At 31.8% G+C, this 17045-nt stretch overlaps 1 protein-coding gene across 1 annotated transcript; it reads left to right on the forward strand.

The window, feature by feature from the left end:
* The first annotated feature begins 5224 nt into the window (after positions 1 to 5224).
* LOC127712485 (microsomal glutathione S-transferase 3-like) lies at positions 5225 to 16355 on the forward strand. Its single transcript, XM_052218948.1, has 7 exons — positions 5225 to 5302; positions 8549 to 8677; positions 11167 to 11231; positions 12941 to 12998; positions 13838 to 13910; positions 14689 to 14844; positions 15368 to 16355. Exons 2-7 carry the CDS (start codon positions 8549 to 8551, stop codon positions 15403 to 15405), a joined length of 519 nt encoding a protein of 172 aa, XP_052074908.1. The 5' UTR covers positions 5225 to 5302; the 3' UTR covers positions 15406 to 16355.
* The last annotated feature ends 690 nt before the right edge of the window (positions 16356 to 17045 follow it).

Here is a 17045-nt window from a genome sequence, read left to right on the forward strand (position 1 = left end):
TAATGTTAAGTGTATGATATTTGGTATGCAAATGTATTGGCATTTGCAACTCTCATTTCCATGGATATGATATAGCCCCAACCCCTCATCATGGTTCATTGACTTTAAAACTTTTGCATAAAATGTATTGGCATTTGCAACTCTCATTTCCATGGATATTATATAGCCCCAACCCCTCATCATGGTTCATTGACTTTAAAACTTTTGCATAGTTTACTAGTTAATGTTTGTGTTAAGGTTTGTTTAAAGGGAAGGACTTATGATAAGTCAATGGTATTTGGTATGCAGTTGTATTAGCATTGGCACATCTCATTTCCATGGAGATTGTTTAGCCATGTACCTTCAGTCATGCTTCATTGACTGAATATTTGCATAACTTGCATATTGAAGTATTGCTGTTTTAATTTCAACATTTGCATTATCAAAATTACAAAAAGGCGAGACATATCTCTGTGTTTACAGTTTATTAAGTGGGTTTTCCAAAGCTAAAAATCAAGTTATCAAATAGGTGAAGTAAGGCGTGTGGGCGGTAAGCAGCGGGTTGGCAGCTGCTCCATGCAATAATATATAACACTCAACCAATGCTTTTCAAATTTTGAAATGTTGATGCTAATAACAAAATGACAAAATGGAGGACAGGTTCAACATACAATTTTTAACTTTACCTTTCAAGAGTTATTGTCCTTGATACATCGGAAAATGGCTCTTTATGTTGTTTCCGTTTAATAACTTACAAATCCTTCTACCAAGGGTTTTTTAATTATAATATGTTGTTACTGATGAGAAAATGGATGTCCACTTCGATATTGACATTATTTACTTTTACGGTTCAGGTAGTTGTGGTTCTTGATCTATTGGAAAATGGCACTTTATATCGTTCCTTTCAATTACTTATAAAACACCGGACCAATGCTTTTAAAATTATGATATGTTTTTACTGATGAAAAATTGGAGGTCAAGTTTTATATCTATGATATTCACTTTTGAGGTTTAGAAGTTATGGTTCTTGATCGATTGAAAAATGGCAGTTTATGTCTTTTCTGTGCAATGACTTAAGAACCGTTTAACCAATCATATTTTAATTTTAATATTGTTTTACTAATGACAAAATGGTGGTAAAGATCGATATTGGTGATTTTTCAATTTTAGCGTTCAGGAGTTGTGATCCTTGATAGAATAAAAAAATAGGCATAGAATGTTGCAGGTTAAAAAAGTTTAAAGCGCCTTTCAAAATACAGATAACCCAGTTTGCTGTAAATGTGACAGCTCATTCCTTGTGTCAAAATGAGCCAGAAAATCTTGCTGATGTGTTATTTGCTTGAAAGTCAGTAATTCAACCTCATTTGAATCTATTCATGCCACCTCAAATTAAATCCTTAGCTGTAGATGAGTTAATTTTTTTGAAATGAAAGGAATTTAAACATTGAAAATGATACAATGGTGCCGCTGGGAAGAACCATATCTTTTACTGATTTGACCAACAAAAAATCATTTTCATACAGATAAAAACGATGATTTAAATATTTTTCAATGAATTACATGATATAAATATTTATGTTAACAAAACTTTTTATTGGACTGATTTTTTTTATGCATCTTTTTCCTTAATTGGATTGAAGAAGGTATTTATATGACATTTTCATCATGTTCCAACACCAGCTGTAGGCCAAAAGATTTTGATACACGTACGTAAGTGTGAAATCTGACTGATTCGTAATAGTGAGAACGTATGAACAGATGGGCTTCATATGATCTCAGTTGTAAAACTCAATTGCCATATATTGGATTTGATATCATGGTACATGTATAGAAGACAAAATATATATAATGTAGTTGACCTTTGATAGTTTAGTGAAAGATATGTAGTGTTCAGTGTGTCAGTCTGTTTCCCTCTAAACTAAACTTTAATGCACATCTCAATGACTTTGAAATTGCTTCTGTCTAAAATGTTAGGTAAAGATTTCTTGGCATTCAATAAGGGTGAACTTGTCCATCTATTTTGGGAAAGTACAAAAATCCGAAATATGTTTTCCATTAAAGAATTACTGAATTTATTTCAACCGTAATGATATTACTAGTTTTTCTATATCATTTTGTAAGAACATCAAATAACACACCTTTTCTGATTATGCATGAAATATTTGTCAATGAAAAAGTAAATAAAAATGAATTTGCGATACTGTGAATTTTTGCAATGATTGCTTTATATAAATCTAAGGGGGTCATAGAGGGTACGTTTTGTGTATTTTCTATGTACAGCGCCAAATTAATTTCCCTAAACTTTTATTCTAATGGCATCACTGAATAGATTTAATAGACATTCTTAATGTTAAAATTAATCCTGCGTTTAGTGTTATACTGTATCTTAAATCCACTTGTCCTGAGTGGGTTTCAGGCAAACATATCTCACTTTTCATATGTTTTATTGATAGTCTAACACATTTTCTGAGATTCTGAATTTGGGATTTCTGAAATAGGGCTATTTATTCAAATAAATTATTCAAATTAAAAGGACATTATTTTGATAAACTCAATTACAATTATGAGTACACTCAAGCCTAACTTTGGTCTTTATTGTAGGTTGCATAGTCTTACTGTTTGTCTTTATGTTGCAGTGCGGAGTGACAAAATTGAATTATAACTTTTCGCATTAAATGTGATATAAAGTCAGTGTTCAATTTGCGATAACCGAACAAATTCTATTTCATAATAAGATCACGATTTATTCACACAGCCTCATTTAAATGAACGGCGAGGAGCATAACACAAATATTCAGTCGTTATATCATCTCTTCTACGATGACTACATAAACCTCGCAAGTAGGGGAGATCGAGTCATTATCCATGTAATACATTTGGTATCATTCACGGCTCATAAATATTGTTTGATTTTCCTTCAGTTAATCATTACTTCGGCACTGACATGATTTAATAAGAAACTAAGTTTTCATTTCCCTAATGCAAAATTGACCTTAGATGAATTTGGCTATTACTTTTAAGTCCTTTTTGATCATATAGTTCTTCAACTGTTTCGGTTCATATACATCCTTTGCTTTCAAATATTCGGCTTTAAGGTTGCTGATGAAGGTAAATCAAGAAAAGCGCTTCAGAATTTATAACGTGTTGTTTCCACTTTAGAATGGCAACTAACAAAGAACTCTATAGAAATGATATTATACTTCTAAATGGGTTAAAAAATAAAAAAAAAAGATTTCTTTTATACATGCATGACTGATATCTCTTAGTTTTTTTTCTGAATTAAATTCCAATGATTTTTTGTGCATTTGAATACAGTTTACATTAAGAAACAATATTAAAAGTTGAGGGTTTTATCAATTCAAGATAACCTATCATTTGCACAAACTTATTTATGAATGATCCCTGATTCTAGAAAGTAACTATAGAAGCTATAAAGCTTATCCACAACCACACAGAGATTCGAAAACCAGTGGAAAGCAAATTGTAATATAGGGCATTTGGATTAACCACGAGTCTCCTATTGAGGATGGCAATGATTTCCTTGATTAATGACGAATATCCCCATCAACATTGTGACAAGTTGCCCTTGTATCATCCAAGCCTTTTGCTGAGCTTCTTGATACAACCATGTGATATAAAAAGCTCATATTTATATAAAAAAAAACATTGTCACTGTTCGGCTCTTCTTAGAAAAGTAAACTGGTCTTTTCAGCGCTGATTTTTGCAAAAAAGCTATGACTGAGACATTTTTAACAGTGTTTTTTTTTCTGCAGGGAAAATCCTGTTATTAAAATGAGTACGAGGGGTTCGCTGGCGGCTGCCAACAGTTTCCATGCAAAAACTTATGAACAATTCTTTAATTCATCTAAGATGCTTTTACAATTTTAATATGGTGTTACTGATGATAAAATTGGGTATTGACGATTTTTAATTTGAATTTGTCATACCGGAGTTATGGTCCTTAATAAATTGGAAAATAACATTTTATGCCATTCCATGCAATAACTTATGATCAATTCAATCAATGTTTTTCCAAATTTTCATATTTTGTTAAAAAATAGACCTCATGGCCCGACTATTTCCGGGGGGGGGGGGGTGTGCTGTACCGGGTCGGGAGTGTGACGGTTGTTGTCTATTCGTTTGATGGTTTTGGGCTTTAGATTTTGCCGTTTGCTTAGTGACTTTCCGTTTAGAATTTTCCTCGGAGTTCGGTTTTTTTGTTATTTTACTTTTTTTATGCAACCTTGCTGAAGACTTGAAGCTTTGCAGAAAGTCCAAGAATAATTTTAAATGGAATCGGTATTACCTGCAGCAAACATTTAGATATAAATTGGTGTTTGCTGTAGATCTGTAGCAAGTATTGGTATGCAAATTTGGGTTTTTTCCCTGCTTTTTTGCTGCAAACTTGCAGGGAACTACACAAAATGCTATTTATCAATGTCATGTTGTCTACATATCACATAATTCAAATTACACAGCACATTATGAAAAAAAAGTCAGTTAACATACATACAACCATTCAAATACTTGGTATTTGGAAAAACTACTGTTTAAGAAATAATTTTTGTTTTATGTATTTTATGAGTGCTCAAATATCATTAAACAAAAAATATTTAGAAATACTAGAGAAGGTTTTATTTGAAATGCATTTTGTTGTGTGCATGCAGCTAGCTAAGTTAATATCATTACAATATTCAACATGATATATCGAAACATAATATTTAATAAGTTACAAAATCCAAACAGATTAGAGAGTATTTTACTTTGTAAATGTTTTTCCAACAATAAGGTATTTGAATGGGGAATATATATTGAAGTTGTCATCAGAAAGAACTCTCTAATCTGAAATAGAATCATACTAAAGATATGCATTTAAATTGACAAATCTTAACAAATATTTATTCCATTACACCTGAAATACAGCTTGAATGTCATGACCTTTAGCCAGAATAAACTGTCTTGTGTTTTGCCTCTTTGGTCATTTTGGTATCTTTCCTCATTTCCCTGGTTTTTAATTTTAAGTTAAATTTTGCTAAACATCATTACACGGGGCTCGTGGGCTTTTTTTCATATTTCCTGACGCCAAACTATTCAGTTCACCCCTCCCCCGAATTTCCTGAGATAGTCCCCTTATCATTGTTTTAAAAGTCACTATTCTGACATACGAGACATAAGAGGACAAAATACTCGTTATCGTGTTTATTTGTTAGACCGTTCAAGTTTTAATTTTACACAACATTGAACATTCATCCGCCTTCGCAAGAGACCAGGTCTCCTTTCAGTTTGAACAACTTTTTACCACCAGTAAAGAAAACAGGGAGAGGTAAACTGATCATTATTGTGGCGTTCTGGACAATTAACATAAGATAATATTATGACATAATATTTGTTATTAAGAAAAATAGTTTGCTCCTCTTTCATTAAATCTATAAATTACGGTTAATCGTCCTAGACGTACACATAATGCTACATCCACATTTAAAAGGTCGTTCTAAAAATAACGCATGAGACGAGTACACAACATGTACAATAATAATTTCGATAATTTAATGTAAACAATTTTGTTTTTTTTCTCAGTTTATTGTTACAATTTTTATTGTTACAAAGACAAAAGGAACTACATCTTTTAGTGTGGGACTGACACAACAACAAATTCCACAAAAAATCCAAACAAAAATAAACCAAGCATGTAAGTTTTCACATGTCAGGTCGATACTTAGTTAGATAGCGTCCAGCCAGGAATACACATGAAATTTTAATTCTTTATTACATGTATAATGATTCCAGACATTGTGAATTGTTTCCTATATAACTTTAATGTGTAGTTCTGAATAACGTTTTATTAAATCAAATTCGAGAACAGGAATAAATTCGGTGGTAATAAATGTATTAATAAGTTAAATAACAAAAAAACTCCAATGAAAATTCAAAGCGGAAAGTCCCTTATCAAATGGAAAAATCAAAAGCTCAAAAACATCAGATGAATGGAAAACAACTGTCATATTCCTGACCTGGTACATGCATTTCTTTATGTAGAAAATGATTAAACCTGGTTTTATAGCTAGCTAAACCTCTCACCTGTATGACAGTCGCATAAATTCCATTATATTGACAACAATGTGTGAACAAAGCAAACATACATAACAGGTAAAAATGTCAAAAATAAGGGTACTGCAGTCAACATTGTGTTATAACCTTAATCACTATAATAACAACAAACAAATATGTCAACAACAAAAAACAAAATTGCATATAGACAAAGTGTATAAGCAAAAATGAAATAAAATAATACAAAAAAAAAATACTATAGCACAATTACACAATGGCCGGAACCGAGCCACGCCAAAAGTATATTACAAAAAAATGGATTAAACATTCAAGGTTGGTAATTTACAAAGACACATAGAAGAACACTATAACACGTAATTAAGACGATAAACAACGTCAGTACCTACAATCTTTACTTCAAGACCATCATGTATTATTTTTGAAGTTGATACAGAATATATCAACAAGGTCTTTGCGTCTTCTGGTGAACTTTTTTAGAAAAAGAACGAGACGTTCTTTGACATCACCCTGATTCATCAACTTTCTGCTCGACGTTTTATAAAGTCTGAGTAGCAGCTGCAAGCTCTTGAAAACTGAATGAGTTAGAAAATGTATATCTCATATTCAGGTGAAAGTGGTATATGGCTACTAAGGTGGAAGAAATTGATAATTTCAAAATTGAAATCGTCTGGTTTGTCATAGATTCTGGTACTGAGATGACCGCTTATGTCAAATTCGAGGTATATGTCTAAAAATTAGTCGGAGGAAGCCGTGTCTTTTGTTTCTTTAATTTCTAGTTCTGGAGGATATGCTATTGGAACCCAATCAGAAAAGTTTGGATTGTTAATGGAAAGAACATCATCAATATATCTGAATATGAAATTAAATGATCTGGCTTCTTTGATCATCTTAATACCCGTTACAAAGTTCATATCGGCAACTGAAAGTTAGCCACGTTAAGCATTTTAAAGCATAAAAGAACAAACTATCTAATGTTTTCCGGAATCCCTGTCTAAAATATTCATCGATTTCCTTTCTTTGCCATATGCTGCTAACAGATTTCAGCAAGGTATACAATGGTGTTATATTCTGGCATGGGGCATATATATATATAGGTCTGTATTCATTCAAGACTTATTTCAAACTACACTTTATTACAAGTTACACATCAAGATATTATATTACAACAGTAAACATTACTAATACAGATAACACGTGTAAAGCAGTTAAGAGTCTGTGTGTTGTCAGAGTACCATGAGAACTGTTGTTCCTGTAATTTATATTTTAATATTTTTCAACGAATAATGTATTACTTGTATATGTTATGAATCATGTCAGAACGTAGGCACTGACTACTGAGCTATAGGGATAATCTCGGGACTATCAGTCCAACACTGTCCAAGAGCGGACAAGTAAATTGCAAATTCGGGATAATGGATGATGACTTGTCAATCCGATTAACTTCAAAATAATTATGAATAATAGCAAACTTGTTTCCCGTAGAGAATAAAACAGTGTAGAGAATAAAACAGTTACAATAAATGCATATGAATATTATACAAGTGACGAGAGAAAACTTTAAGCATTATAAATATTCTTTTAAATTATTGATTGGCTTTTCCATTACTATCTAAAAATAATAAACCGAAAATGACTGCCTTCTCCATTTCTCTATATGATTCTTTGTTCCGGAAAATGCCTGTGCCAACTCATTAATATGGCCGTTGTTTTCCGTTCGTTCTGTTGGTTGACATAGTCTACAGTTTGATTTTGTCAGTTTTTATGGACTTCCCCCTTTTTGAATTTACATTGGAGTTCGGTAATGTTTGTAACACTTTTTTATTGTCCAACATTGTACAAAATAATTCAGCATTTTGATTTATTTTCCCTTGCTCATTTTTGGCTGATTTTTATATGCCTGTTTAAGACCGGTAAATATATAGTATGGTACACATATTGATTTCGTTAATACGTCTATGCGTTTCGGTATCAAGTGAAGCTTGCTTTAACCAAATCTTTACCAAAGCTTGACACAATTTTTGATTCTGTGTAGACTGCATTCATTTAAAAGCGTTTTTGATATTTGTGTTTATTTCAGGTAAGTCATCCACCATTGAGAGCAAAAGGGTTTTTAACCGATAGAAATTATATAATTTTTTATCGTATATTTCTCACGATTCATAAGTATGTTTTTAAATCAATGTAAAGTTTTGATACAATGGTTAGTTTTCAAAAAGAATTCTGCTTACAGAATAGTCGTAGAAGGGCTAGAGTTGTTATATTTAGATGCTTTAAACATTCACAGTCATTTAGGCAGTTTTATAACGCATGAATTGTATAATGTGTTTTCATTTTTCCCCAAGAGAATAAAAATAAGTCGTCTTGACTGGTGTTGGGTGTAAATTTGTTAAATTTAATTACCTACAAAAACACTGTTGCAAAAAAAATATATGAAATTCGAGTATGGCATACTTTCAATTAACATTTTAAAAAGCAATATTAACAATTTTTTTTTTAAAAGATGGCAGTGGTTTCAAAGTTTCCACAAGGGTATGGATATGTAGTTTTGACAGGAGTTGGAAGTGCACTCCTCCTACAGTGGACGATGTTCAGAGTTTTTAATACGAGAAGAAAAGTTAAAGATATCGAAGTATGGATATTTATTGTATAATAATTAAAACATTTATAGAATATTTCAATACGGATCATGGCAAGAAAAACAGCAACAAATTATTCTGTGTTAATAATACTTATATTAGATCGTATTACTGACCTGACCAATAAAGCAATTTTTTTTAGTGTTGTCGTCAGTTTACTTTTCTTTATTTTTAAATCCGTCTAATTTTCTTCTACAAATCCCAGGTCAGTTTATAAAAAAAACACTCTTCATGTTATACTAACCAGTTACAAAGGCTTTGAAAAAGCTTAATCATACGACAATACAAATCATATTAGCATATGACTTGAAACCACACCTAAATACAAAATAGGTGTTACCATTCTCCGCAGGTCAAAATATGAAAGTTATGAATTTGATATCAAAGAGTTTAATAAGTGCACAATGATTATTCTACGAAATGTTTACATACATCCATTAAAAATGTTATCTGGTGGTGGACAATTCTCTAAAATTTCATTTATTCGAAGTTATTGGTACACATTGTATTCGTAACTTGATGAATCACTCAAATCGCACAGCTGATCTGCAATATATATATATATGTATATATATACAGCACAAACAACATTTTCCAAAAGACCAAAATAGTGAAAAAGTATATTTTAACAAAACGCATTTGACTAACAGGTCGAACAACGGATGTTCTTAAACCCTGCTGACTGCCATTGGCGATTGCCAAATAAATTGATCACCAGTACAAAATGGATCTTAATATTAATTTAATACCAAACAGAATATCCGGATTTCGACAATTAATGTCTCTTCAGTGATGTTAAAATATACTTTTTCACTATTTTGGTCTTTTGGAAAATGTTGTTTGTGCTGTATTTAGACCCCTCTACCAAGAAATTTGTTTTACATGCACACGTATAAAAATTGCGGTTTTTATCCAACGCAATCATAGGTTTGAACGTTGTTTTCAATTGAGACTTGTTTATATTGTTCCGTTTGGGCTTGTATTATATTTTCCTTCGGGTTTATATGATCCGTTCATCCTATTTCGACTCTTTAAAATTCAAGAGTCTATCTTAAATTGAGGTAAATTATATGGCCTTCCAAATACCGTTTCGATCCCTAACATCACTGAAGAGACATTAATTGTCGAAATCCGGATATTCTGTTTGGTATTAAATTAATATTAAGATCCATTTTGTACTGGTGATCAATTTATTTGGCAATCGCCAATGGCAGTCAGCAGGGTTTAAGAACATCCGTTGTTCGACCTGTTGGTCAAATGCGTTTTGTTAAAATATACTTTTCACTATTTTGGTCTTTTGGAAAATGTTGTTTGTGCTGTATTTAGACCCCTCTACCAAGAAATTTGTTTTACATGCACAGGTATAAAAATTGCGGTTTTTATCCAACGCAATCATAGGTTTGAACGTTGTTTTCAATTGAGACTTGTTTATATTTTTCCGTTTGGGCTTGTATTATATTTTCCTTCGGGTTTATATGATCCGTTCATCCTATTTCGACTCTTTAAAATTCAAGAGTCTATCCTAAATTGAGGTAAATTATATGGCCTTCCAAATACCGTTTCGATCCCTAACATCACTGAAGAGACATTAATTGTCGAAATCCGGATATTCTGTTTGGTATTAAATTAATATTAAGATCCATTTTGTACTGGTGATCAATTTATTTGGCAATCGCCAATGGCAGTCAGCAGGGTTTAAGAACATCCGTTGTTCGACCTGTTAGTCAAATGCGTTTTGTTAAAATATACTTTTTCACTATTTTGGTCTTTTGGAAAATGTTGTTTGTGCTGTATTTAGACCCCTCTACCAAGAAATTTGTTTTACATGCACACGTATAAAAATTGCGGTTTTTATCCAACGCAATCATAGGTTTGAACGTTGTTTTCAATTTAGACTTGTTTATATATATATATATATATATATATATATATATATAATTCGTCTAAATGACAACCAAACAATGTTAGATCTGTAAATTTCCGGAAGCAAATTTTTTATCTTCCCTGCCCGGGATTCGAACTCCTGCTACTGAGATATCGTGGCACCAAATCGTCTTGCACTATGCCTGGCGCGCTAGACCACTCGACCACCTTGGCTCGATAAAATCAAGCTTTCGGTGGCCGGGTGTTACCTTTCCTCGTCAGTTTTTATCTAGCGTCGTAAAACAGTATATGATATATAAGGCATGAAGATGGAATATATATATATATATATATACTGTTGGGTTATTTGTTTAACGGAAAATATTTGGCAGTTAAAAACACCTGAATGATTTAAGTATTTCAACGTTGAAAGGCAATGTTAAATCATATACCGCACCAGCTCTGTGCAAATAATAACAAGCTGAATATTTTTTTGCCTCAAACTATATTTAAATTTAATGTAAACATACTTAGGTAAACTAATATTTGTGTACAGCAACAAAACTAACACAGAAGTAACATAAAAAACAAATTAACACTCTACGTTTTCTTCTTTCAGTACCCAAGTCTGTATCATCCCGGGAAAGAAAAACTGAACTGTGTTGTTAGAGCCCATCAGAACATGTACGTATAAATAATTTTGTGATGATTGCATCATTAAAATAGTTTGTAGTATATATCCATTTACCTGCGCAAGACACTGGTTTCTTCATTGATTATTTATTTGCAATTTTGTAATTTTTTTAATCAATAATTTCGGTTGTCTCCTGGTAGTTTGGTCACCTCAATTGCAGCAGGTATGAATTCAATCAGTCTTTTTTGGCCAACTTGAAAGCCAAGAAAAGAAATGATAATTCATTTGTCTTTGCCATGCACTTGACAGGAAGGAGTTGTGTACTCTTTCTGAAAAACAAATGCCAAAAAATGTGTTTATTTCAGTTTTATTTTTTTTATTTTTTCAAAACAAATAGTTATGTAAGCAGGTGACTTAATTTCAAGTGGATTGCATTCAAGTTAAATTAGAGTCAAAATCTCTTCAGTACAATTATCACACAAACGTAAAAATCAGCATAAACTATTTGTATCAATTCCTAGAAGCTACACCCTGTCCATCACTGCTTAAATATAATGGAGCACTAAACAGTCATCATAACATTAAAGACATCTGAAATGATTTTGAGATTAAAGTTCCCTTGTTTATAAGTTTCTTAATGTTGAAAAGTTTTTCTCTCCATTTATATGTAAAAATGATTTTTAAACCGACTCTTTGGTCTCGTGGTAAAGTGGTAAAGTGATATCCCCGAGTGCAGAGATTGTTGGTTTTTTTTCAAAAACAAAATAGTGTAATATTTTTCGTCAATGGATCCCAAATGTAACGTCATTAGGGCGCGAAGGCTACTATCGGATGAAGTCATTGACGTCCAGCTGTCGTATTTTCTGGCACATATAAAACTACTGGTAATCAAGAGGGTTACACATAACGATAACATTGCCAATAAGAGAAATAGGGTAACGTATTTTAACCTATACTTGTTAACTTTTTTATATTGTGACTTGAATGGAGAGCTGTCTCATTGGCACTCATACCACATATTCGTATTTATATTAACAACTCATGACAATTGGATATCGCTTGATATCAAATCTCGTAATTTAATTAAAATTATATTACTAAACTCGCATAAGGCTCATTTATAAGTATATAAAATATACAAATTGTGAACTTACCATTTATGTGAAGCAACATTCAAGCAGTACCTGCTTATGTAGTATATATCTCCCAATTGATATGATATTCCAGAGCTTGCATTTCCTATCCCTATAACACATTTCTTGGATAGAGGGTTGCTGTTTACATGGAAGTTATTAAATCAAGTCAATTGCAAACGATTCAACACAACAGTACCAAGTATGACAACTTTCTGCTAAACGGACTCAAGAGAAGTCGTTTGCCCAATGTTTCACAATATGTCACAATACTCATAAAATTGCGGTGCAATAAGGTTTACACATGATTGCAAACAATCCTAATAAGTATACGAGTATACGATAAAAGGACTCAGAGGAGTTGAGTTCCAAAGTTGTAATTGTAACAATACTAAAAAAAACAACAGGAAGTCGCATAACTCCAGTGAAACATTGTCAAATTAAACTGACGATATACCATGGCCAAGTGAATAGGACGCCAAATAATTAAGTATGAAGAAAAAAAAGCTTTCTCTCGAACGGTAACTGATAATTGATGTGTAGCCGTATCCTTCACGGAGCTACGCGCTGGGAACAAAACCCAAAAAAGATAACTTCATTATTTGAACATCATCTCCTTTTTATAGATTGGAGGGTTATCCTGTATTCCTGATGGTGTTGTTTGTTGGAGGTTTACAGCGTCCCGTAAGTAGATAACATAACATTATACACTTTTTCCATATTTATTGTTTTTAAACTCACAAACTCATCAAAGATACCAGGCTTATAATTTTCACACCAGACGCGCTTTTTGTCTACAAAAGACTCATCAGTGACGCTAGAATAAAAAAAGTTAAAATCTCAAATAGAGAACTACCAGTAGGTTGAAATGCATTGAAAACAAAAAAAAGATTGAGCCAATTACAGCCATGGTAATCTATTTTGGGGATAGAAAATGCTTAGTATTTCTAACAATTCAAGAGGAAGTTTTGTGAACAGTTAATTTATAAATATGGCAATACCAATAATAATAATCAATTTGGTAACAGGCCTTTTAAAAAGACAGCATATTTGAAATTTTCTGTGCTGGAAATAAACCTTGTTTTATCATCTTCCATATGTAAAGATTTCTTGATTCATGTCTATATTGTATTTCAATTCTGTTTTTAATAATACTGATTTATCACTTGAGTCTACATACATTAGTTGTACGTCACAGTTTTGGAGATCATACTTGATTTCATATCTTCAGAAATGTTTGACTAATTATTAACTTAATTTTTTTAACATGTTGCCGTTGTGATCTTTATCTAGCTTTTCATTGCATAGTCTTATATATTTCCATTCAAGTTCCTAAAAAACACTTTCATAGATGCGGTGTAAGCTTTCATAGTGAAGAGAATGATGAATTTATAATTTTTTTATGGATTAGAGTTATCATTTTGTCACGCCTAATAATATATACTCATCCTTTTTTCGCCATTAAATAAAAAGCCAGATGAACATTTTTTTTTTCTACGTTTTATACTCATGTCTAATTTCAGAAAATCTGTGCTTCAGCTGGAGGGGTATGGATTTTAGGACAAGTGACTTATGTATATGGTTACTGTAGTGATGGTATGTTGAATTGCATGCAAAGCTCTGATTCCTTGCCCGGATTTGGCTTTACTCTTTTGTCCTTTTTGATTTATAACTCTTCATCTTTTTAATAAGCTTTGGATTTTCAAATATTTTGGCCTCGAGCATCACTGAAGAGACATTGATTGTCGAAATGCGCATCTGGTGCAGCAAAATTGGTACCGTTTATGTTATAACTACCACTGGGTCGATGCCTCTGCTGGTGGACTGATAGTCCCCGAGGGTATCACCAGCCCAGTAGCCAGTACTTCGGTACGGTCATGAAAATATGGATTTTGTGTTATTAAATTTGCAGTTACAAAATGTTGGAAATTATTAAAAATTAAGGAATGTATCTACCTCATGATAAGCTCTGATTCCTTGCCCGGATTTAGCTTTACTTTTTTGTCCTTTTTGGTGTATAGCTCTTCATCTTTTTAATAAGCTTTGGATTTTCAAATATTTTGGCCTCGAACATCACTGAAGAGACATTGATTGTCGAAATGCGCATCTGGTGCAGCAAAATTGGTACCGTTTATGTAATTATATTGGGTCGTTAATATTGTTAAACATCCAGCAGCAGTAAAAGAAATGTGTCCTCTAAGTTTGTCCTATGGAGAAACCTTTTCCATGGCGAGGTTAAAAGACAGTTAAGATTTGACCCCAAAAAAAAAGTATTTCATTTTTGTCCTCAAGTATATTGATCAGGAAGAAAAAATATTTATCTTTGTTTTCACTAGAATTGGAATTAATTGTTTAGCAAATTTTTTTTCTGCAGATAAAACAAATAGAAGATATGGAAAGTGTATTGGATATCTGGGTTTGTTAACAATGTTCGGCTGTACCATTGAATTTGGTGTTCGGGAGTTGATGCACAAAAGAATATTACGTACTGCAATTGGGGTGAAAAATGTCATGGCAACTAAGGCAAAAGGTAACGAATACATATGAGATACAAAAATCATCTTTTTTCTATCTTTAAAAGGTTTATGCTTTGCATGTTTTAAAATCCATGAGGTTTCTTTGCTAACAGTCTCTTTTATAGCAAGATATATGAACAACATTTAATCCCTATAACCTGGCCCAGCACAAAACACAAGCAACGATGTATTTGAAATCCAATAAAATAACCTGTCAGTTATCTGTCGTTTTATAAAAGATTTTTAATATGTCCTGCTGTTGCAAAACAATTAAGAATGGAACATGAAATAGCAATTAAGATGTGGTATGATAGCTCATTGTTGAAGGCCGCACAGGTAATGGTTGTTTAAATTCTTGTCATTTGGTTCTTGCATTGGTGGATAGTTTCCTTATTTTCATGTTAGATCATTTTAGTAAATGAAGATGCTAATTTAAGGACAATGACATCATTTTCTTTAATAACCTTTTAATCGGGTACCCATGCGACCAAAACTTTTTTTTATTGCATTTACCTTTAGTCATTTTTATACTTTCAGGTTTATTGCCAACCGTAATGAAGAAACAAAATGGTTAACATGAACAATCAAAATTATAATTTTACAACTCCATTTACATACTTGTGTAAACAACAGAATTTGATAGTCCTTTGAATCTTATACTGAGCTCGTGTGCCAACTGACAATTTTTCTTACAAAGGCTTCATAGGTAAAAGCTTAGTTGACTGGAAATATTGCATATTTTTTTAGAAATTGTTTAATATATGGTTCTACTTAGTAAATTTTCAAATGCTGAATTTCCGTAGTGTACTTAATAAAAAAAAAAAAGAGACAATATTTCACTTCAAAAGAATTACTTTTGGAAAAGAAAAAAAAATTCAAATAAATAATACTAACATTTCAAATAGAAGATGCTGAACCAACAGTTTGAACGGAACACATATAACAATTTAGAGAAAACATGATTGAGGCAAAACCGAAACAAACGTAATGACGAAATAAGGGCGATATGTACTGAAACCAACTTTAACTTTGGCTTTCTTGAGGTATTGAAAGGGGCACCATTACACGAAAATTTACAATAATTATTTTTGCTAACATTACGTTAATGTATCATGTAGTTATGTTGTTTTTTTTTCAATTGACGCTTGTGAAAGCTCTATATTCAATTTGACATATGATTGTAATTTGATGCTAACGCTAGCGAAAAAGTAGGCGTTTGATGATTAATATCATTCGACTATCTTGCAGATACAAAACACCAAAGTGATAATGAGTGAGCAAGTATATTTTTAATTTTCATACCACATATCTTCAAACGATCAAAGTTTATAATTTGTCATGTTCTGTGAGGGTCAAAATCTGTAAAGGAATATGGAGTAGTTATTTAAATACACAAAAAAACACATTTTTTTTTATTTCCATCATTACAGGTACAATCTGTGAAAGTTTATTCCCTGTTATAATTAATCCCTCTGTTTTGATAGAATGTCTCATTTTGAGTATATAATTATATTTTTTGACTGATTCCACTTTCTTTTTTTTTTACAAGATTTATGTTTTTTCCAGTTTCATATGAAGTCAAATAGTTAATTGTATGTTAATGTCAAATGCATAAGAAACCTGAGGTGCTATGTTTTAGCAAGGTTCATTTAATTTACAAGACATTTTTGCTTTTGTATGAATATTGTTATGGAGAGTAAGACATCCATCGCAATTGCATTATGTGTTATAGTAGTTTCATGCTTTTTAAGGATATATCATTGTATGAAATGATATTTTGTTAAGTAGAAAATAAAAATATCACAGTGAAAAACATATTATATCCAATTTAAATTGTCCGTATCATACAGAAAATTGTGGTTAAATTAGAGGATTTGGAGAATATGCACAACATTGAATATCAGTGAAAGAATGAAAACAACGCTTTATAAATATCATGTGTCCGAAACGTATTTCTGGGTTTACCTTCATCAGGAACACTCAAAGCCGAATATTTGAAAGCCAAGGTTTCATACGAACGGAAACAGTTGAAGAGCTGTGTGATAAAAGGCTACCTTAAATAATAGCAAAATCAATCTAAGGTCAACTTTGCTTGAGGGTGTTGAAACATTAGTTTCTTTATACTTTACAAATTTAAAAACGGAAAATTTTAGCAAAGATGTGCGTTATAAAGCATGTCAGTACCGTAGTATTGAATGTTACAATTCAGATGCAT

Source organism: Mytilus californianus, unplaced genomic scaffold (genome assembly GCF_021869535.1).
Source record: "Mytilus californianus isolate M0D057914Y unplaced genomic scaffold, xbMytCali1.0.p SCAF_8, whole genome shotgun sequence".
Lineage (NCBI taxonomy): Eukaryota > Metazoa > Mollusca > Bivalvia > Mytilida > Mytilidae > Mytilus > Mytilus californianus.

What these genes read in the sequence shown, in the direction of transcription:
- LOC127712485 (XM_052218948.1), top strand. Translation starts at nt 8,549, where the DNA reads ATGGCAGTGGTTTCAAAGTTTCCACAAGGGTATGGATATGTAGTTTTG. An exon ending in GTTAGAGCCCATCAGAACAT is followed by an intron (nt 11,232 to 12,940) that starts GTACGTATAAAT and finishes TCCTTTTTATAG; the next exon opens with ATTGGAGGGTTATCCTGTAT. An exon ending in ATATGGTTACTGTAGTGATG is followed by an intron (nt 13,911 to 14,688) that starts GTATGTTGAATT and finishes TTTTTTCTGCAG; the next exon opens with ATAAAACAAATAGAAGATAT.